This window comes from Thalassophryne amazonica, chromosome 1, assembly GCF_902500255.1.
Source record: "Thalassophryne amazonica chromosome 1, fThaAma1.1, whole genome shotgun sequence".
NCBI lineage: Eukaryota > Metazoa > Chordata > Actinopteri > Batrachoidiformes > Batrachoididae > Thalassophryne > Thalassophryne amazonica.
The window spans coordinates 73,505,919-73,529,651 of NC_047103.1; the positions used below are offsets into that span (position 1 = coordinate 73,505,919).

The 23,733-nt window shown below is 47.2% G+C and overlaps 1 protein-coding gene across 1 annotated transcript in view; it reads left to right on the forward strand.

The window, feature by feature from the left end:
• LOC117507765 (serpin B6-like) overlaps nucleotides 1–23,733 on the forward strand; it is a 175,328-nt gene that overhangs the window by 64,775 nt on the left and 86,820 nt on the right. The window contains 2 exon segments of the mRNA XM_034167594.1: nucleotides 897–1,011; nucleotides 1,211–1,223. Of these exon segments, the coding sequence (XP_034023485.1) occupies nucleotides 897–1,011; nucleotides 1,211–1,223 (128 nt within the window).

Consider the following 23,733-nt stretch of genomic DNA (forward strand, 5'->3'; position numbering starts at 1 on the left):
ATGGGAACATTCATGTTTGCAACTGTAATCTGGCCACCAGAGCTCAGATTTGAATCAGACATAGAACCATATATGCAACTGGGCCAATTCTGTACCAAGAAATCTGATTTGACATGTTCATGTAGTGGATAAGGTTGCATTGATTGTCATAGCAGTTACATTGCCAGACATCAGATTAGACTATGTAAGAATGATCAGATCTATGACATATTTAAGCATAAATAAATAATACTGACTCTGGGTCAAACTACAAAACAGTAGCCCAAATGAAAACACAGTTTTAACATTTGTCAAGATGTTGCGTGCCACTGACTGGAACTTTCAGAGAAATATCACAAGATAATTTGTTTCAAGTAAGTCATACATATATAAACTAACAAGAAGTGATCCACAAATCTGGAAAACACATTTCATGTATACAAATGGATCCATAAAGCTATAAATGACTATGGAGTAAGTTATGTGCGTTTGCAAATTTTTTTATTTTTTTATTTTTTTTTGGTTTGCTTGTAAGGGGGGATTTAGTCATACACCAAACCCACTGGTGTTAATACAGTTCAGTACTTTCATTTTCTCTGAAGTGTCCTGTCGATTTGAACAAATGCTCTTGATGATAAAGATTGAAACACAAAAATGACAGTTAGTAGCCCATATAACTGCTAATAGAATTTTGATTCAGAATTTGAGAAATTTTGCTCAGAATATTTATTATTATTATTATTATTATTATTTAATAGTAAGAGTCAGATTTTTTTTTTTTTAATGCTTCAAAGCTGGTCAGCCGCTCATCAGCCCCCTCCCCAGTTGTACAAATAAACTTGACCAGACCTTTGAATGTTGCTGTTATTGGCCATGAATAATCCACTTTGTAGTGACGCATGAATATTGTTCATCAGGGAAAATCAAGGATTTGCTGGTCCAGGGTGTGTTGGACAGTCTGACCAAGCTGGTGCTGGTTAATGCAATCTACTTCAAAGGCAAATGGGACAGTCAGTTCAAGGATGACGAGACGTGATTTTAAATTGAGGCTGTATGTACTCGTATTATGATGGTGATTATGATCAAAGACTCCCTTCCTTACTAGATGTCAGTTGTGAAATGGTTGAGTGAGACACTCTGATTGTGTTAGTGATGACTGAAGACTGTATGTGATATGTATTATGTAGTAAACTCCCTAATGTTATATATCTGACGTTTCATGTTGTTGAAGACTGATCGTGATGGTGATAATGATTGAAGACTCCATGTTTAGTTTAAGTGTCCAATGTTATGTATCTGATGATATTGAAAACTAAATGTAAATATGCCTGACTTCTTGTACAGTGTACATATAGTTTACCTTATAATAAATGTTTCAAAATGAAAAATCTGTGTTAGCTTCTTCACATATTTCATCATTCACATGTGCACATACATATCGCGAATAAAGTTTAATCAAAGTTTAATCAAGTTTAATCAAATGTAATCATTTAATCTAATCTCATCTAATCCAAACAAAAATCAATTTAATCTAATGCAAAATGAAATGCCCTTTAATCTAATCTAATCTAATCTTATTCAGTTTCATTTAATCACTTCAACTCTGGTGGCCACCTTTCACAACCTGTATTATTTGGAAGATTTCTAGAATCATAGACAAATATGCAGCCTGGGCGTACCTTTTTCAGTTTCTTAATGGCATTTACAATTTTCATTCAAGCAACAGGCAAATAGCTTTATTTTATCTATAGCTGTGTGCCCAACTTTTACAACATTTCTTTTTGGGGAAAAATCCCAACATCATGGGCAAATATGCAGCCTGGACCTAAATGTTTCAGTTTTTTTCTCAATAGGTTTTCCAATTGTCATCCTATCTCTGGGGAAATTGCTTTATTTTAATCTGGGGACAAATCCTCTCCTTTCACAACATTTCTTTTTGGGGAAAAAAAATCCCAACTGTATGGGCAAATAAGGTGCCAGAGGCTCAAATTTCTTATTTTTCTTCAATAGCTTTTTCAATTATCAAGCTATCCCTGGGGAAATTGCTTTATTTTAATCTGGGGGCATATCCTCACCTTTCACAACCTTTCTTTTGGGGAAAAAGAAAATCCAAATTTTAGGGTAAATAAGGTGCCAGGGGCTCAAATTTCATGTTTTTCCTCAATAGCTTTTACAATTTTCATCCGTTCTGGACCTTTTGAATAGGAATTTGATCAAATTAAATAAATAAATAAATAAAAATAAGACCCGCATGACTGTATTTTCCATCATACAACCACTTTAACAAGCAACATTTATACCACTGGACAAGCAAACGCACTAGTGCTGACCATCGATTTCTATTTAATCCGCTAGATGTCAGATGCAGCCTGTGAGCTATTAACAGCAGCCACCATCTTGCTGCGCATTATTCCATGTTGTCAGTCATTAGATTAAATAGAAATAGATTATTTCCTGAGTTAAACTTGGGTTAAAGTGATGTGAAAATGCTGTTTTGTGCAGCGTTTGGGTACAGCAACAAGCTGTACAATCCTTTGTCAGCTGACAAAGGATTGTACAGCTGGTTAAATAAAGGTTAAGTAAATAAAAAATAAATAAGATAATTGTAGAGTGAGCTTTCATAAGTGTGTATTATATGTCATGAAAATTGATTTGGGGAAATGACTAAAATTGCTGATTAAAGGTTTAGAAAATGGTTTATTTTTTGTGTCTATCTGTATTCTGTAAAGTAGTGACTTCAGTTTTACTGCCTGAATGCTTTGTCTAATCAATATCTCACCATTCGTTTAGTGATTCAATTAGAAATCTCAATTTGTCCCTTTTTAATTTGTCTCAGGTTTCTTCTTCACATCAGGTTTTCCATCCTGAGATATTCTGTAAGAGCAAATTCATAGAATGGAAATGCTTTGTTTGTTTGGTGGGTCACATGACAATCACTTTGACATTGTATATTCTGCTAATACAAGGATGTACACGAAGCGAATGAGATTAATTTCTATATGACATGCTCCACATTGCAGTGTGGTGTTTTCGGATTTCTTTCAGCTTGATCCAGAAATGACTGAATAATCTTAGTTTCACCCTGACTGGCGTGGCTGTTTTATTTGTTTTATTTGATATATTCACGGAGAAGCACTCTGTAAATCTGGCGCCGCGCAGTCTTTATTAATATCTTTAACATGATGCGAGTGTGCAAAGGTCTTACTTTCACCACTGATTATTTCCCATCTTTAACTTCATAATGAAATTAATTAAGGATAAGACTAGTATCTGGTGTCGTTGCAGACATAATGTGTTTGACAAACTGATGGTATTATTTTCTATCTGGACTGGGACGAACAAATTCATTCAAGTCTACTATATAAATAGTCTGATCATCATCTGTGTTTGTTTTGACAAATAGTGGCTGTACAAATGTGGGACTGAGTTTGAATAAATGTAAGAGCACAGAACAAACAGCAGATTTATGGTGAAACTCTCTTAAAAACACTGATCGTCCACACTGATTTCTATTGATGTCTGGTTGTTAGACGCTAACCAACATGGCGGCGCTGTGGCAACAGCCAGCGAATGAGCAGTTCACCGTGATCCTACACCTAGTGAGTAAATAGAAATGAATAGAGCTGACTAATGAAAAGAAAATGAAGGGTGGGGAGTGCTGTCCATGGTGCTGAGTTTTTCTTGCAGAGCTGCTGTCCATGGATTTATCTGTAAATAAGGTGCCAGGGGCTCAAATTTCCAGTTTTTCCTCAATAGCTTTTTCAATTTTCATCCTATCCCTGCTCAAAATGGTTTATTTTTTTAATATTCAGCTGTGTTTAACTATTCAAAACCTTTATATTTGAAAATAAACGTTGCAACATGTATTATTAATAGCTTATCTAATTATAGAGGCTTGTGTGAAAGTCAGTTTCTTTCATGTGGTTCTGATATCGCATCTCGGTGGCAAGGCTCCAGGGGTGGATGAAATCCGTCCGGAGTACCTTAAATCTCTGGATGTTGTGGGACTGTCTTGGTTGACACGTCTCTGCAACATCGCGTGGCGGTCGGGGACAGAACCTCTGGATTGGCAGACCGGAGTGTTGGTCCCTCTGTTTAAGAAGGGACCAACAGGACGGATGGAGGGTGTGTTCTAACTACAGGGGGATCACACTCCTCAGCCTCCCCGGTAAGGTCTATTCCAGAGTACTGGAGAGGAGAATTCAACCGATAGTCGAACCTCGGATTCAGGAGGAGCAGTGTGGTTTTTGTCCTGGTCGCAGCACACTGGACCAGCTCAACACCCTCCATCGGGTGCTCAAGGGTTCATGGGAGTTCGCCCAACCAGTCCATATGTGTTTTGTGGATCTGAAGAAGGCGTTCAACCGTGTCCCTCGAGGCGCCCTGTGGGGGGTGCTCCGGGAGTAGGGGGTCTGGGGTCCTTTGCTAAGGGCTATCCGGTCCCTGTACGACCACAGTAGGAGCTTGGTCCGCATTGCCAGTAGTAAGTCAAGCCTGTTTCCAGTGCATGTTGGCCTCCACCAGGGTGCCCTTTGTCACCAGTTCCGTTCATTATCTTTATGGACAGAATTTCTGGGCGCAGTCAGGGTGTAGAGGGGGTCCAGTTTGGGAACCACAGAATCTTGTCTCTGCTGTTTGCGGACGATGTGGCTGATTTGGCTTCGTCAAATCAGGACCTTCAGCGTGCAATGGAGCGGTTTGCAGCCGATTGTGAAGCATCCGGCATGAAAATCAGCACCTCCAAATCCGAGGCCATGGCTCTCAACCGGAAAAAGGTGCTTTGCCCTCTTCAGGTCGGTGGAGTGTTCTTGCCTTAAGTGGAAAGTGGAGGAGTTTAAGTATCTCGGGGTCTTGTTCATGAGAGAGGGACGGATGGAGCGTGAGATCAACAGACGGATCGGTGCAGCATCTGCAGTGATGCGGTTGCTGTACCGGAACGTCATGGTGAAGAGAGAGCTGAGCAGGAGGGCAAAGCTCTCGATTTACCGTTCGACCTATGTTCCGACCCTCACCTATGGTCATGAGATTTGGCTAGAGATCAACAAGAGCAACAAAATCACGAGTACAAGTGGCCGACATGAGTTTCCTCCGCAGGGTGGCTCGGCGCTCCCTTAGAGATAGGGTGAGGAGCTTGGTCACTCGGGAGGAGCTCGGAGTTGAGCCACTGCTCCTCCACGTCGAAAGGAGCCAGGTGAGGTGGCTCGGGCATCTTTTTTGGATGCCCCCTGGACGCCTCGCTGGAGAGGTATTTCGGGCATGTCCCATCTGGAGGAGGCCGCGGCGAAGACCCAGGACACGCTGGAGGGACTATGTCTCGCAGCTGGCTTGGGAACACCTCAGGGTTCCCCCGGAGGAGCTGGGGGAGGTGTGTGTGGATCGGGAGGTCTGGGCAGCTTTGCTTGAGCTGCTGCCCCCGCGACCCGACCTCGGATGAAGCGGAAGAAAATGGTTGGATGGATGGCTTCTGATATCTAGGTGCATATATTATAATCCAGACATACAGATATTTTAGTACATATGCATTTCTGAATTGGTTACATCCACAAGTGCAGTTCTATTCTTTCAGAAGTGTTCTCTCAAATGTGAAGTGCATCATGATAAACAGAAGATCACACTGTATTTGGAAGGGGCAGTGGTGGGCACAGTTCCGCTAACCACTAATTATGGAAGCTAATGTTTTTGTTATCGAATTAGCTTTTCAGATAGTTTTGAAAACCATCAGCAGACTAAATATCTTTTGATAAATTTTGGTCCAATAATTTTTAAACTGATAACACATTTTTGCAGGCATGGTGAACAAAGCTTAACAGTTACAAACATTTATGAAGTCTGACATCAAAAGATTTGAGTACCTACCTGTTAAATGTTTTGTAGTAGATGTACAATTCTATCCTGTCCAGACAAAGGAGCGGTCACAGAAAAGAAAAAAAAAGCTCATTTTTTTCAACCCCAGTCTGGTTCACTGGCAATATCACCCAAGTCATCCAGAAGCACACAGTTTTAACTTATGGTTTAAATTTTAACCAAACTAATTTCGGACAAGTTATTTAAATGAACATCAATTCTGAAGTTTTTGTTGTGTGGGCCGCTGAAGAGGAGGTACTGCTGACCCACCACCACCAGTGACAGCTGTCACTTGTCAACCACACCAGCTGTCTCTCATCAACCACCACATAAGAAGCGGATTACAACTCCACCTCCTCGCCGAGAAATCATCTACCACTAGAGGTAATCTTCTCTGCTGTATTCTCTGAGTGTTTTTCAAATTGTGATCTGTGTGCAGCCGTATACCTGTAAAGTCTGTTGGAGATTGGATTGGCGGATAGTGAGAAGACGACGGTCTTCGTCTCTCACTCCATCCAGAAGAGGGACAAACAGGAGCTGCACGAGTGATAACGTATCTGGAGGTGGAGGTTTTCCCTCCCGGAGGAATTGTGTGTAGAGGTTGCTGGGTGTGAGGACTCACACTCACCATCATCTGTTTCTTGTCTGCCAGCAGTACCAGGGCCGACAACGGAGGACAGAGACCACCTGGGGACTCAGGACTTGGCGGCTCCGGTGTTCTTCAGGCCGTTGGTGGTGGAAGCGGTGTGGGCCCCGGCTCTTCGTTCATCAGAGGTCTCCTATCTTCGAGCCTGCCCACAGTCCTCTTGTGTACAATTGGTATCCACTATTTTTCTGTCTGTATTCCGTTGTGTGCCTTCACAACATTAAATTGTTACTCCTTTTCTTATCCATTGTCCGTTCATTTGCGCCCCCTGTTGTGGGTCCGTGTTACGACACCTTCACAACAGGATTTCTCGGCCATTCGTCATGGATACCGAGGGGCGTAAACCACAGCTTGAACAGCCAATGGGAGAACAAGGAGCGCAGGCGTCAGCAGGAGGCGTGGTAAGTGATCTGCAGCAAATACTTACCGCTTTCACTGCTCAATTACATCTGGTAACCGAGCAAAATGCAATCCTCAATCGGAGGATGGAGGCTCTCACCGCCAGAGTGGAAGCACGCGAGTCGAGCGTCGCTGCAGTGTCTCCTCCTGCTGGCCCGGGGCCTAATACAGACGTTCCACTGGCCGTTCAACAACCCCCCCCACCGTCCCCTGAAGCTTACATAAGCCCTCCCGAACCGTACGGAGGCTGTGTTGAAACGTGCGCAGACTTCCTAATGCAGTGTTCGCTCGTTTTTGCACAGCGTCCGGTTATGTACGCATCAGACGCCACCCGGGTGGCTTATGTAATTAATCTGCTTCGAGGTGAGGCACGCGCTTGGGCTACAGCGCTCTGGGAACAGGATTCATGGCTTCTGACATCATACGCTGGGTTTATACGGGAATTCAAACAAGTGTTTGATCATCCCAACAGAGGCGAGACCGCCTCGACCGTGCTGCTGTCAATGAGACAGGGGCGTCGGAGCGCAGCTGATTACGCTGTCGACTTCTGCATCGCGGCTGCGAGGTCTGGCTGGAATGACGTTGCGCTCCACGCTGCCTTCATAAGCGGACTGTCTCCAGTACTGAAGGAGCATTTACTGGCTAAGGACGAACCGCAGGATTTCAACGGGCTTGTCAATCTGGTTATACGCTTAGACAACCGCTTAAATGAACACCGTCGGGAGCAGGCCGGGGGGCGTGGCCGGGCACAAGCCGTCCCTCTCTCTTCCGGGTCCGAAGGGGTGACGTCGTCCCCACGTTCCATTGCCAGAGGGCTCCGTGTGGCAACAGCTCCCCCTGCTGACGAAGCTATGGACACGAGCAGGGCCAAAGTGAGATCTGATGTCAGACAAAGGAGGGTGGCCCGCGGGGAGTGTTTTTACTGTGGCTCATGTGAGCACATGTTAAAAGACTGCCCCAAACGGTCAAAACACCAACGCCCATCCTTAGAAACTGGGCTAAGGGTGGGCCATAACATGTACACGGGGAGACCCCGCAGATCAGCACGAATCCCAGTGATAATCCTGAGTGGGGATTTAACCCTTCACGCCCCAGCACTGGTGGACACGGGGTCCGAAGGGAATCTGTTGGATAGCAGATGGGCAAAGGAAGTAGGGCTCCCTCTAGTGGCTCTGCCTTCGCCTTTGAAGGTACGGGCACTAGATGGCACTCTACTCCCGTTAATCACACACCGGACACAGCCCGTGACTCTGGTTGTGTCTGGGAATCACAGGGAGGAGATCGTGTTTTACGTAACACCTTCTACCTCCCGAGTGCTTTTGGGTTTTCCTTGGATGGTGAAACACAATCCCCGGATCGATTGGCCGTCTGGGGTAGTGGCGCAGTGGAGCGAAGCCTGTCACCGGGAGTGTTTAGGATCCTCGGTTCCACCCGGGATCACGGCTAAGGAGGAGGTTAAAGTCCCTCCCAATCTGACGGCATTGCCTGAGGAGTACCATGATCTGGCTGATGTTTTCAGCAAAGATCTGGCACTCACTCTTCCCCCGCACCGACCGTACGATTGTGCCATTGATTTGATTCCGGACGTTGAGTACCCGTCCAGTAGACTGTACAACCTCTCACGTCCGGAACGCGAATCAATGGAGACCTACATCCGGGACTCCTTAGCCACCGGATTGATCCGGAACTCCTCCTCCCGATGGGTGCGGGCTTCTTTTTTGTGGGTAAGAAAGACGGCAGACTCCGTCCATGCATCGATTACAGGGGGTTAAACGAGATCACGGTTCGCAATCGATACCCATTGCCCCTCTTGGATTCGGTGTTCACACCCCTGCATGGAGCTCAAATATTCACCAAACTTGATCTTAGGAATGCGTACCACCTGGTTCGGATCCAGAAGGGAGACGAATGGAAGACGGCATTTAACACCCCGTTAGGTCATTTTGAGTACCTGGTCATGCCGTTTGGTCTCACCAACGCGCCCGGGACGTTCCAAGCATTGGTTAACGATGTCTTGCGGGACTTCCTGCACCAGTTTGTCTTCGTATATCTGGATGATATACTCATCTTTTCTCCGGACCCTGAGACTCATGTTCAGCATGTACGTCAGGTCCTACAGCGGTTGTTAGAAAACCGGTTCTTTGTGAAGGGCGAGAAGTGTGAGTTTCACCGCACTTCTTTGTCCTTCCTGGGGTTTATCATCTCCTCCAACTCCGTCGCCCCGGATCCGGCCAAGGTTGCGGCGGTGAGGGATTGGCCCCAACCAAAGAGCCGTAGGAAGCTGCAACAGTTCCTCGGCTTTGCAAACTTCTACAGGAGGTTCATTAAGGGTTACAGTCAGGTTGTTAGCCCCTTGACTGCCCTGACCTCCACTAAGATCCCCTTCACCTGGTCGGACCGGTGCGAGGCCGCTTTTAGGGAGTTGAAACGCCGGTTTTCGTCTGCGCCAGTTCTGGTGCAGCCTGATCCTACTCGCCAGTTTGTAGTGGAGGTGGACGCCTCAGACTCAGGGATAGGAGCCGTGCTGTCCCAGAGCGGGGAGTCCGATAAGGTTCTCCATCCTTGTGCCTACTTTTCCCGCAGGTTGACCCCCGCTGAGCGGAATTATGACGTGGGCAATTGGGAACTCCTCGCGGTGAAGGAGGCTCTGGAAGAGTGGAGACACCTGTTGGAGGGAGCTACGGAGCCTTTCACGGTTTTCACGGATCACCGGAACCTGGAGTACATCCGGACCGCCAAGCGGCTGAACCCCAGGCAAGCCCGCTGGTCCCTGTTCTTCGGACGCTTTGACTTCCGGATCACCTACCGCCCCGGGACTAGGAATCAACGGTCCGATGCACTGTCCCGGGTGCACGAAGAGGAGGCCAAGGCTGAGTTGTCGGACCCCATCGAAACCATCCTTCCCGAGTCCACTGTCGTGGCCACCCTCACCTGGGACGTGGAGGGAAACCGTCCGGGAGGCCCTGGCAAGGAACCCGGACCCGGGAGATGGTCCGAAGAACAAACTTTACGTCCCACCAGAGGCTAGGGCTGCCGTCTTGGACTTCTGCCACGGATCCAAGTTCTCCTGTCATCCCGGAGTGCGTAGGACCGTGGCAGTAGTCCAGCAGCGCTTCTGGTGGGCGTCACTGGAAGCCGACGTCCGGGACTACGTCCAGGCCTGTACCACCTGTGCCAGGGGCAAGGCGGACCATCACAAGACCAGGGGTCTCCTCCAACCCCTGCCTGTGCCTCATCACCCCTGGTCCCACATCGGCCTGGACTTCGTCACGGGCCTCCCGCCGTCCCAGGGCAACACCGCCATACTGACGATAGTGGACCGGTTCTCCAAGGCGGCCCACTTCGTGGCCCTCCCGAAGCTCCCAACGGCCCAGGAGACAGCAGACCTCCTGGTCCACCACGTCGTGCGTCTGCATGGGATACCGTCGGACATCGTCTCGGATCGTGGTCCCCAGTTCTCCTCGCAGGTCTGGAGGAGTTTTTGTAAGGAGCTGGGGGCCACCGTACGTCTCTCGTCCGGGTATCACCCACAGACGAACGGCCAGGCAGAGCGGGCGAACCAGGACTTAGAACAGGCCCTTCGCTGTGTAACCTCCGCGCATCCGGCGGCCTGGAGTAACCATCTGGCCTGGATCGAGTACGCTCACAACAGCCAAGTGTCATCTGCCACCGGCCTCTCCCCTTTTGAAGCATGTCTGGGATACCAGCCCCCTTTGTTCACACTTGTGGAGGGAGAGGTTGGGGTACCCTCGGTCCAGGCCCACCTGCGGAGGTGCCGCCGGGTGTGGCGGACCACCCGTTCTGCCCTGTTGCGGGCCCGGACGAGGGCCAAGGCCCATGCAGATCGCCGGCGATCCCCGGCCCCTGCATACCAACCGGGGCAGGAGGTGTGGTTATCCACTAAGGACATCCCGCTCCAAGTGACATCCCAGAAACTGAAGGACCGTTTCATTGGACCATTCCCCATCGCCAAGATCCTCAGTCCAGCCGCAGTGAAGCTGACACTCCCGGCTTCACTGCGGATCCACCCGGTTTTTCATGTCTCTAGACTCAAGCCATACCACGCCTCACCACTCTGCACCCCTGGACCCGAGCCACCTCCTGCCCGAATCATCGACGGGGAGCCGGCATGGACTGTTCGTCGGCTCCTGGACGTCCGTCGGATGGGCCGGGGTTTTCAGTACTTGGTGGACTGGGAGGGGTACGGACCCGAAGAACGCTCCTGGGTGAAGAGGAGCTTCATCCTGGACCCGGCCCTCCTGGTCGATTTCTACCGCCGACGCCCGGACAAGCCTGGTCGGGCGCCAGGAGGCGCCAGTTGAGGGGGGGGGTCCTGTTGTGTGGGCCGCTGAAGAGGAGGTACTGCTGGCCCACCACCACCAGTCGGCGCCCTGCTTGGAGTGCGGGCTTCAAGCATGAGAGGGCGCCGGAGCCATTGGAAGTGACAGCTGTCACTTGTCAACCACACCAGCTGTCTCTCATCAACCACCACATAAGAAGCGGATTACAACTCCACCTCCTCGCCGAGAAATCATCTACCACTAGAGGTAATCTTCTCTGCTGTATTCTCTGAGTGTTTTTCAAATTGTGATCTGTGTGCAGCCGTATACCTGTAAAGTCTGTTGGAGATTGGATTGGCGGATAGTGAGAAGACGACGGTCTTCGTCTCTCACTCCATCCAGAAGAGGGACAAACAGGAGCTGCACGAGTGATAACATATCTTGAGGTGGAGGTTTTCCCTCCCGGAGGAATTGTGTGTAAGGGTTGCTGGGTGTGAGGACTCACACTCACCGTCATCTGTTTCTTGTCTGCCAGCAGTACCAGAGCCGACAACGGAGGACAGAGACCACCTGGGGACTCAGGACTTGGCGGCTCCGGTGTTCTTCAGGCCGTTGGTGGTGGAAGCGGTGTGGGCCCCGGCTCTTCGTTCATCAGAGGTCTCCTATCTTCGAGCCTGCCCACAGTCCTCTTGTGTACAATTGGCATCCACTATTTTTCTGTCTGTATTCCGTTGTGTGCCTTCACAACATTAAATTGTTACTCCTTTTCTTATCCATTGTCCGTTCATTTGCGCCCCCTGTTGTGGGTCCGTGTTACGACACCTTCACAACAGTTTTTTGACGTGAAAATATCAGATATATGTTTTAGTTTAAAAGTAATGCACTAATTTTGAAGGTTTTAGTGTGGACATGCTGTGTCCAGTGCATTATGTGTAATTTCAGTACATTCATGAGAGGAGAAATGCATTTGAGATGCTCTGATCAGGCTCCACACGGATAATAGCATTAAACCCTTTGTATATTGTGCCTAAAACTCTCATGAATATATTCTCTGGGATTATAGACGTTATTGTTTGTTTTATGTAAAAATGCCAGAAGAAGCTCAGGTTGCTCCTCCATTATTTTCAGTTGGAATCTGCAGTTGCTTCCTGTTTGCTCTTTAACATCTTGCTTATGTCAAACACTGTCTGTCATTTTTGTTTCAGAGTAATATATATAAGATGTCTGAAATTTGGTTTGCATTTATTAAATTCCTCACAGCTTAAACGTAGCAGACACTGATTATTTATTTGGAATATTTATTTTAGCAAGTTTTCAGGGTCTCTACTGCCATCTCCTGGCCAGTAGTTTTCATGCCAGTATTCGCCCTAAGTTTTGAGATATCTCATAATCCTTTGTGCCCCAGAGAGTTGTTGCAGCCTCTTGCTACAGCTGATGAAAAGAAATAAAAATGTACATTTCAGTTGTATAATGTTCATTTACAATTGTCATATTTTCTCTCTGTGCTGTTTAAACCGCAGCAACTCACTGGCGCGCAAAGGATTATGGGTTAGTGTCTGAGTGTCTGGGTGCCAGTAGATCACAGTGTTCTATTTATTTTGACCCTGGTTATATCAGATGGTTGTCTAATTACAACTTGAGTTTTGGCTTTTGCAAATGCCTTTTTTTTTTACAAATAAAAAATGACATATTTTACAAAAGCACATTTATATGTAAACACAAACACACATCTCACATTAACATGTTGGTTTTTACACAGAATGAATGAGTCAACCATTCAGTGTTAGCGGAGGCACATTTTACCAATAATCCCTTTGGCATCTGTCTGTGTTTGTTACAAAACTTCATAATTAGTGCATTATTTAAAATGAAAAGATATGTTATATTTTAACTTTGTACAAATGGCAGAATTGACATTAATGGAGTTATTCTATCTGTATTAATTTGATTTATAAATCAAAACCATAGTCAAAACTGCTTTATTTTCCAAGACCTATGCTTCACTATGGCACTGCTATATGCTGTTAAGGAATAATCATGTATTTATTTGTGTGTGTGTGTGTGTGTGTGTGTGTGTGTGTGTGTGTGTGTGTGTGTGTGTGTGTGTGTGTGTGTGTGTGTGTGTGTGTGTGGAGTTGAGCTTAGCTCCTCTCAACTGTTTCACTGCTGCAAGATATGTAGTAAACAGGAGCTTCCAGCAGTGGGCAGGGCGACAGAAGTGCTGACTCATTGTTTGGGTTTGTGGTCGCCTTTGATGCTGCCAGAAGCGATCGTAGTGTTAAAACTCAAAATCAGCTTGTTAGTAGTTGCCATTGTACTGCAGACAATACTGAAAGTTATCGGTTAGCTGTAGCTTCTGATAATTTTTTGGGTGGTTTATTGGTTTACCTTCATAAAACATAACTTTTAAGGTAGCTGATTAGCTCTTATCAAAGCTAACGTTTTGGTTAGCTGTGCCCACCACTGGGAAGGGGTGAGGAAGTGACTCTCCCTGTCAAAACAAGTGATGTTGTGCTTTTAGAATGACACACAAACAACTAATCACACTTTTCGTAAGCTGTTAAATTCTTCTCTTTATTACTTTGGGAAAGTGCTGATAATGTTGTTTTAACACACAGGATAAAGACACAGGAAATAAATTAAAAGGACAAACTTAGATATGTAATACATATCAGGCTGGATGGTCAGGAATAGCAGGACACAAATGCACGGCTCAGACAAGCAGCTCTGGTTTTTAGGAAGTTTTACTATTGAAGATAGCGGTGGTCGGTACATGAGTAAGCAGTCCAGAAAAAGCAGCAGTACAAAAAACATCAGGCTAACAGGCGTGGTCGAAGCAACAGGCTGGAGGTCAGGTACACACAAAGAGACAGGTAGGACTATGGTACGCAGGAACAGAGCTGGAATGAGGGCACAAGGCACGACAAACTGGCGGGGAACAAACAAACCTGGAGAGCTTAAGTAACTGCAGGTGGTAATCAGTAAATCAGGAACAGGTGTGCATGGAAGGCACCAGAACTAGGGTGTGGCCAGAGAGAGAGAGAGAAACACCCATCACCAAGATCCAAGGGAGAGACAAGAGAAAGATAGGCAGACCCAAACAGAAAAACCCAAGCAAGAGAAGAAACCAACCAAATCCAACGAAATGCAAAAATAACAAACAGAACACCACGCAAAACTCAAACCTTGACAATACAAGGCATTTCAGAATCAGAATACCTTTTATTCATCAAGTATCCACAGAATAAAAGGAATTTGACTTCGGTTTGAGCTGCACTATGTCTGCACAACATGTATAAATATATACTAAACACTGAATAATTCAACATAAAAAAATGTACAACTGAAATGTGCAAATAAAACAATCACAACAAAGTTGCCTCAAGACGCCTCACACAAGTAACGTCTAACCTTACCAACCCCTAGTGCAAGCACACAGGTGACAGCAGTAATGAAAAACTCCCTTTGTTTGATATGAGGAACAATCTTCAAGCAGACCAGACTCAAAGGGGTGAACCTCTGCTCAGACCATGCTACAGACACACTAGACAATAAAAGTGGTGGGCACAGTTCAGCTAATCCGATAATAGATAATTATCAAAGCTAGTTTTTGCTAGCAGATTAGCTTTTCAGATAAGTTTTAAAAACATCATCGGACCAATTATCTTCTGATAAATTTAGTTCTGATAACTTTCAGTCCGATAACATTTTTTTGATGGTAAAGTGAGCAAAGGTTAATGGTCAAAAACGTTTGTAAACCCTAAAATCAAACATTTTAGTCTGTCTGTTGTGTGTTTGTGGCAGACTGGCTGCCTGTGGCTTGCTGGTAACATCATCATTCAGCGCAAAACATGATTGGCCATTCGACGCAGGGAGCATTGTGGGTCGTGTAGTTCAGGTTCACTTTGGACGGTACAGCGGGTGTTATTATCCGCTAGACACAAAAACAAAATGGACTAATGTTAACATTATTTTTTAAATTTATTTCTTTGTGGCTGATGGTATAATTTAATCGCCAAGACTCGGTGGGGAAGAGGAGCTCTCACGGCACAGCTGTGTCCGGAGGGACTTTTCTTCACTGTTTAGACACTGTTTTGGATAAAAAATGACTTATGTGGATTATTTCTTGAGATGAATCCCATTGAAACTAAAATGTAAGACTTTATATTCACTACGTGTCTTTTACTCTGCCAATCAATGCGTTAATGGACGTATTTCGGTTGTTTAAGCAGCAGGGTTCAAAGCATGTGAAAAAAGCAGCAGCTTTTTAGTTTGTAAATGACGGTGTATATAATACCAAGATAAACTGACTTCTAATACTGTGTTTTACTGCTTTTGAAAGATGATGACAGTGTTTGGGGTTTTATTTTTTATTCATTAATTTTTTGTGCATTCTTATGTGTTTCTGATCCTTGAATTTGCCCAGAAGCCCCTGCAGCGCTTAAAATGAAACTGGTTTATCAGAAGCCGACAGTGTAATTTGATGTGGCCGCATCTGAATCAATGCTAAAAGTTATCATTTATTGGTTTCTGTAATAAAGATAAATGTTTTGCAGTTTATCGGTTTAGCGTCACAAAAGATAAATTTTCAGTTATTGGATCAATGGTTGTTGAAGCTAACTTTTTGGTAAGCTCTCTCCCATCACTGGACAATACAAATATACATGAAATTTTGGGAGCCCATGCTCGTGCACAGGACGGGAGGCCTGCAGAAGATGACATGCAGTAACATCTCTGGATGGAGCTGCACCTCAAACAGAGAGGAAAAAAAAACCAGAATCAGGTGTCAGAAAGACAACAAATAAAGTATAAATTGCCAGCATTAAGCAACAAGAAAAACAGAAGAAATACGAAGGTGATCGCTGGCCACTAGCCCTAAGCTTCACTAAAAGACCCAGACTTAAAGTTGAGACCGTGGCCCACTCCGTTTCCTAATAGAATTAATTAAAAAGGGTAAAAAGCATAGTAACATACTATGCCAGTATAATAGCCATACGAAAAGGGAAAATAAGTGCATCTTAAGTCTGGACTTGAAAGTCTCTACAGAATCTGACTGTTTTATTGATGCATGGAGATCATTCCACAGAACAGGGGCACAATAAGAGAAAGCTCTGTGACCTGCAGACTTTTTATTCACTTGAGGGACACAAAGTAGTCCTGCACCCTGAGAATGCAGAGCCCAGGCTGGTATGTAGGGTTTAAGTAGGTCAGCTAAGTAGGGAGGTGCCAGTCTGAATAATTTTATAGGTTAGTAACAGAACCTTAAAATCTGATGTCACTGGGACAGGAAGCCAGTGAAGAGATGTCAAAATGGGTGTAATATGTTCAAACTTTCTGCTTTGTGTCAAACATCTGGCAGCAGCATTTTGAACCAGTTGGAGACCCCCAATGCTGGACTGCGGTAAACCAGAACATAGAACATTGCAGTAGTCCAATCTAGAAGAAATAAATGCATGAATTAGGGTCTCGGCATCAGCCATAGACAGGATGGGAGGAATCTTCACTCTATTTCGCTGGTGGAAGAAAGCACGCCCTCATAACATCTCTAATGTGGAGGTCAAAGAACAATGTAGGGTGAAAAACATGAAATTTGGGCCCCTGGCACCTTATTTACCCATAAAGTTGGTATTTTTCCCAAAAACAAAGGTTGTGAAAGGAGAGGATATTTACAAAGATTAAAATAAAGCAATTTCCGCAGAGATGGCATGATAACTGAAAAAGCTATTGAGGAAAAACATGAAATTTGGGCCTGTGGCACCTTATTTATCGCTAATGTTGGGATTTTTCCCCAAAAAGAAAGGCTGTGAAAGGAGAGGATATGGCCCCCAATTAAAATAAAGCAATTTCCCTGGAGATAGTATGATAATTGAAAAAGCTATTGAAGAAAAGCATGAAATTTGGGCCCCTAGCACCTTATTTACCCATAAAGTTGGGATTTTTGCCCAAAAAGAAAGTTTGTGAAAAGAGAGTATATATCCCCAGATTAAAATAAAGCAATTTTCCCAGAGCTCGCATGGTAATTGAAAAAGCTATTGAGGAAAAACTGTTGTGAAAGTGTAGGAACACGGACCCACAACAGGGGGCGCAAATGAACGGACAATGGAGAAGATAAATAACAAGTTTTACTATTGTGAAATGAGCACAACCAATACAACAATCAACAATTTGGGGATAAGCCGAATTCTGCTGGTGTCGTGTGGGCAGGCTCGAAGGTAGGAGACGTCCGTCCAGGTCGAACCGGAACCATCCAGATTTCCTCTGCCACCGAACCCTGGAAGTACTGGAACCGCCAAGTCCCGAATTCCCAGGTGACCACTGCCTCCGCTCGTCGGATCCGGTACTGCTGGCAAGAGAGAGCAACAACACACAGGTGTGGATGCGGCTGCACCCAGTAACACGGAGAGGGGAGAAGCTGCCTCCACCTCTCGTCCCAAAAAAGCAGGAAGGTGAGTACTTATCTAGTCACTTGGCCTGCGGTAGTCCGCTGTCCTGAAAGGTTTAACAAGTTTATCAATTAACACAGAATATGCTGCAGAGAATGTTACCTCTATCTCAAGGCGATATCTCGGCATCGAGGTGGAGACGCCATCCTGATGATATACCTCCGTGCTGAGTGGAGTCAGCTGTGTCCAGTAATGGGTGACAGCTGTCACCCTGGCTGCTCTCATCAGGCGGCAGCGCCCTCTGGTGCCTGGAGCCCGCACTCCAGGCAGGGCGCCCTCTGGTGGTGGTGGGCCAGCAGTACCTCCTCTTCAGCGGCCCACACAACAGGACCCCCCCCTCAACGGGCGCCTCCTGGCGCACGACCGGGCTTGTCCGGATGGCGACGGTAGAAGTCGGCCAGGAGGGCCGGGTCCAGGATGAAGCTCTTCTTCACCCAGGAGCGTTCTTCGGGGCCGTACCCCTCCCAGTCCACCAGGTACTGAAAACCCCGGCCCATTCGACGGACATCGAGGAGCCGGCGCACGGTCCAAGCCGGTTCCCCGTCGATGATCCGGGCAGGAGGTGGTGCCGGACCCGGGGTGCAGAGGGGTGAGGTGTGATGGGGTTTTATCCGGGAGACATGAAACACTGGGTGAATCCGCAGCGAGGCCGGAAGCTGAAGCCTCACTGCGGCGGGATTGATGACTTTGAGGATCTTGAAGGGACCGATGTATCGTTCTTGGAGCTTGGGGGAGTCCACTTGAAGGGGAATGTCCTTGGTGGACAACCACACTTCCTGCCCAGGACGATACGTGGGGGCCGGGGCCCGCCGCCGGTCTGCATGTTTCTTCGCCCTTGTCCGGGCCTTCAACAAAGCAGAGCGGGCGGCACGCCACACCCGACGGCACTTCCGTAGGTGGGCCTGGACCGAGGGCACACCGACCTCTCCCTCGACCACCGGAAACAAGGGGGGCTGATACCCCAAGCACACCTCAAACGGGGAGAGGCCGGTGGCTGATGACACTTGGCTGTTGTGGGCGTACTCGATCCAGGCCAGGTGGGTACTCCAGGCCGTCGGGTGCACGGCTGTCACACAGTGTAGTGTCTGCTCCAATTCTTGGTTGGCCCGCTCTGCTTGCCCGTTGGTCTGGGGGTGGTACCCGGACGAAAGGCTGACCGAGGCCCCCAGTTCCCGGCAGAAGCTCCTCCAAACGTGTGAGGTAAACTGGGGACCGCGATCGGAGACGATGTCTGATGGTATACCATGCAGACGGACGACGTGGTGGACCAGGAGGTCCGCTGTCTCCTGGGCCGTTGGGAGCTTCGGGAGGGCCACGAAGTGGGCCGCCTTGGAGAAACGGTCCACTATCGTGAAGACGACGGTGTTTCCCTGGGACGGCGGGAGACCCGTGACAAAGTCCAGGCCGATGTGGGACCAGGGGCGATGAGGCACGGGCAGTGGCTGTAGCTGCCCTGAGGTCTTTCTGTGGTCGGCCTTGCCCCTGGCGCAGGTGGTACAGGCCTGGACGTAGTCCCGGACGTCGGCCTCCAGGGATGCCCACCAGAAGCGTTGCCGGACGACTGTCACGGTCCTTCGCACCCCAGGGTGACAGGAGAGTTTAGAACCGTGACAGAAGTCCAGGACTGCAGCCCTAGCTTCTGGTGGGATGTATAGTCTGTTCTTTGGTCCGTTTCCGGGGTCCGGGTCACGGGTCAGGGCCTCCCGGACGGTCTTCTCCACGTCCCAGGTGAGGGCGGCCACGATAGCGGACTCCGGGATGATGGGATCCGGGGGATCCGACGGTTCCGTTTTGACTTCGTCTTCGTGCACCCGGGACAATGCATCCGATCTTTGATTCTTGGTCCCGGGACGGTAGGTAATCCGGAAGTCAAAACGGCCAAAGAACAGTGACCAGCGGGCTTGCCTGGGGTTCAGCCGCTTGGCGGTCCTGATGTACTCCAGGTTCCGATGGTCAGTGAAACCGTGAATGGCACGGCTGTTCCCTCCAACAGATGTCTCCACTCTTCGAGGGCCTCTTTCACAGCAAGGAGTTCCCGATTGCCGACGTCATAGTTCCGTTCAGCGGGGGTCAACCTGCGGGAAAAATAGGCACACGGGTGAAGGACCTTATCGGCCTTCCCGCTCTGGGAGAGCACCGCTCCTATCCCTGAGTCCGAGGCATCCACTTCAACCACTAACTGGCGGCTAGGATCGGGCTGCACCAGAACTGGTGCAGACGAAAAGCGCCGTTTCAACTCCTTGAACGCGGCTTCGCACCGATCCGACCAGGTGAAGGGGACTTTTGGTGAGGTCAGGGCTGTCAGGGGGCTAACTACCTGACTGTAGCCCTTAAAGAACCTCCTGTAGAAATTAGCAAAGCCGAGGAACTGTTGCAGCTTCCTACGGCTTGTGGGTTGGGGCCAATCTCTCACCGCCGCAACCTTGGCCGGATCAGGGGCGACGGAGTTGGAGGAGATGATAAACCCCAGGAAGGACAAAGAAGTGCGGTGGAATTCCGGATCAACCCGGCAGCTAATGAGTCCCGGATGTAGGTCTCCATTGATTCACGCTCCGGCCGTGAGAGGTTGTACAGCCTACTGGACGGGAACTCACTGCCTGGAACCAAATCAATGGCACAATCATACGGGCGGTGGGGAGGAAGCGTGAGAGCCAGTTCCTTGCTGAACACGTCAGCGAGGTCATGGTACTCCGCCGGCACCGCCTTCAGATTGGGCGGGACTCAGACCTCCTCCTTAGCTTGGGAGCCGGGAGGAACCGAGGAACCTAGACACTCCCGATGGCAGGTTTCGCTCCACTGAACCACTACCCCGGACGGCCAATCGATCCGGGGATTGTGTTTTAGCATCCAGGGAAAACCCAAAACCACACGGGAGGTGGCCTGAGTCACAAAGAACTCGATCACCTCCCGGTGGTTACCTGACACCACCAGAGTTACTGGAGGTGTCTTATGCGTGATTGGTGGGAGTAGGGAGCCATCTAGTGCCCGAACCTGCACAGGCGAGGTAAGAGCCACCAGAGGGAGCCCTATCTCCCTCGCCCATCTACTGTCTAGCAGATTCCCCTCGGAGCCCGTGTCCACCAGTGCTGGGGCCTTCAGGGTTGAATCCTCAAACAGGATCGTGACTGGGAGTCGTGTGGCAATGTGGGTGTGTCCCACGTGAATGTTTCGGCCCACCCCTGGCCCAGTCTCTAGGGGCGGGCGTTGGAGTCTTAATCGCTCGGGGCAGTCGTTTGCCAGATGCTCAATCGAGCCACAAACAAAACAAGCTCCGTGGGCCCGCCTCCTTTGTGCTCCAGGTGCCCTAAATGTTGCCCTGCTCGTGTCCATAGCTTCGTCAGCAGGGGGAGCCGTAGGCGCACGGAGCGCAGGAACAGAGGAGCGTGGGGAGGGCGGAGCTCGGTCGGAACCGGAAGGGAGAGGGACGACGCGTGCCTGGCCACGCCCTTCGCCTCGTTCCCGACGGCGTTCCTCTAGCCGGTTGTCGAGTCGTATGACTAGATCGATGAGCCCATCTAAATCCCGCGGTTCGTCCTTCGCCACCAGGTGCTCTTTTAGGACCAGTGACAGTCCGTTTACAAAGGCGGCGCGGAGGGCAGTGCTATTCCAGCCGGATCTCGCCACCGCGATGCGGAAGGCGACTGCATAGGCAGCTGCGCTCCGACGCCCCTGTCTTATTGACAGTAGCGCGGTTGAAGCGGTCTCTCCTCTATTGGGATGATCGAACACCGTTCTGAGCTCCCGCACAAACCCATCGTATGTATGAAGGAGCCGTGAGTTCTGCTCCCAGAGCACTGTAGCCCAAGCGCGTGCCTCCCCGCGAAGCAGGTTTATTACATAAGCTACTTTGCTAGCGTCAGTCGCGTACATCACGGGACGCTGTGCGAAGATGAGCGAACACTCTTCAGTGGCCCACACAACAAAAACTTGAAATTTGGACCTCTGACACATTATTTGCCCCTAATGTTGGGATTTTTCAAAAAAATGTCCTTGCACGGCTCTGGAACACGTTGCACTGTTCACCTTTGTACTAACAACCAGACAAAGTTAAATCAGCGGCTACAGCAATGATGTTTTTAACGTGCAGCCAGACTAAGAGAGTTTCCACCACTGACCGAGATGAGGAACCCAGAAGGATGTGGGTGAAAAAAAAACTCAACCTGAAAAGACCATCTAAAATGTTATACGTGTGCTATTTTCACTTTGTTGACAAAAAAGCCCACCGAGGAACATCTTAGTTTGTGGTTGGGATATGACAAAGCACTGGAGAAGATAAAGATGATTGACAGCAGTGTCACCAGAATAACAGGTATGATTTCATGTGTAAGGAGGACAAATCACTGTAATATTAATCATTAGCAACAACATGTATCACCCTTTTCTGAACAGTTAAAATGTAACATGCATTTGGGCTGTTGGTCAGGATGAACCTAAAAATACCATAATTTCAGTACAGTTCTGTTTCTTTCACCTGATACTGAAACTCAAACCCAGGCTTGGTGCTGAGGGATTTTAAGGCTTCTGCTTAAGGTAAATAAGTTGTGTCCCAAAACCTCTTTTAGCAGAATGAGACCGACCTTATTACTGTGCAGGTCCTGATACTCCTCAGAGCTTTTCAGATTGTTCATTGCCTCCTGTCCGGAGCGAGAGCTAAGAAAGTAGCTGAAAATGCTACCCTATGTTGTCTTAGGCCATTTCTTCATGTCGTGCTCCCAACTCTCTATATTTGTAGACAGCGGGATTGTAATGTTGTCTCGTTTGAGCTGTGACAGCTGCTATTTATGTCTCTAACCCTCGTAGAAAGCGGATTTGTGTGAACAGTTTACATGTAAACAAGCGTTGCTTCCAGTTCTTAGCGAAAGTCTCACCCATAATTCAAGCAAAGCCTCACTGGGGCTCACAATAAGGTAGATAGGCAAGAGCCGGTGCTCTGTCGAGACGTGCAGTCTTGTCGAATTTTGTGCCTCATAGCATAAAGCAACAGTTCCATGGGTTGGGGTGACCTAACCCCACCGAATTGCGCGCCCTGTCGTGCTTCACTTTCATTCACTGACTGATTCTTGGCCAAGTTAGCTTATATTGACGGGCAAATAAATGTATAAGCTGTTCATCCGAACACAGTAATGTGTAAAATGTACTCGCTAGTAAAAGTATTCTTAACCTGGAGGCTATTTTTTTATTATTGCGATAATCGTTCATCACAAGAATCCTCAAATATTTGTTCCTCAATGTCTTTTGAACTTTTTTGGACAGAGAAATTATTATAATTAAAGTTCAGTTGATACTGGACCCATAGGAAAAACATGTACAATAAAAATATTAGTTTCAGCTTACAATAAAATGTAGTGTTGTGATTCCAGCATTTTAAAGACCTTTTAAACTTGTACAATGTTTATTAATTACTGTGATAGTATTGTTAATTTCAATTATGATGGCAAAGATAATCTTGATAGAAACAATTTATATACTCCTATGCCTACTATACAGATTTGTAAATTGCAGTGTACATTTCTCAAAACTGCATTTTGCTAAAATAATTAATACATTTTGTTGCTAAACTTGATGTGTGAGGTGTTAAAGCACATACGCAGTAGAACTCATTTCGATGGGACACATGAAAATTATTTAATAAATGAAGGCTCATAAAGTCATATAAAATACATATTCATTAAATAAAGATAAATATAAGGTGGGAGTAGCTTATTTCTACAGGTGAACTATACATATACAGTAATGCTCCTAACGAAAAAATACAGAAAATGCACTCACTATAGGTGTAAATACACTGAATACAATTCATTTAAAACTTACCGCCTCGTAACTTGGGGTGGCTTATTTTTTACAGGCAACTTAAACAATGTAAGAACTCCTAATGTTGTGGGCTTATATATTATAAGAAAAGTACTCAGCATAAAAAAGGCTAAATAAGAATTTATCTATGAATGACCATTATTGTAGTTAATGTAGGCTGTGCTATGTATTTACTTAATGAGCTGTCTATGTAAAAGTCAGTTGGCTGCCTGTGTCAGAATCAGAATCACCTTTTACTGTCAGTGTAATTTACATTACGAGATTTGAGTGCAACTCCAAAAAGGTGCTTTCCGTGGTGCGAGTAATTTTTAGCCAAATAAAAGATAGTGAA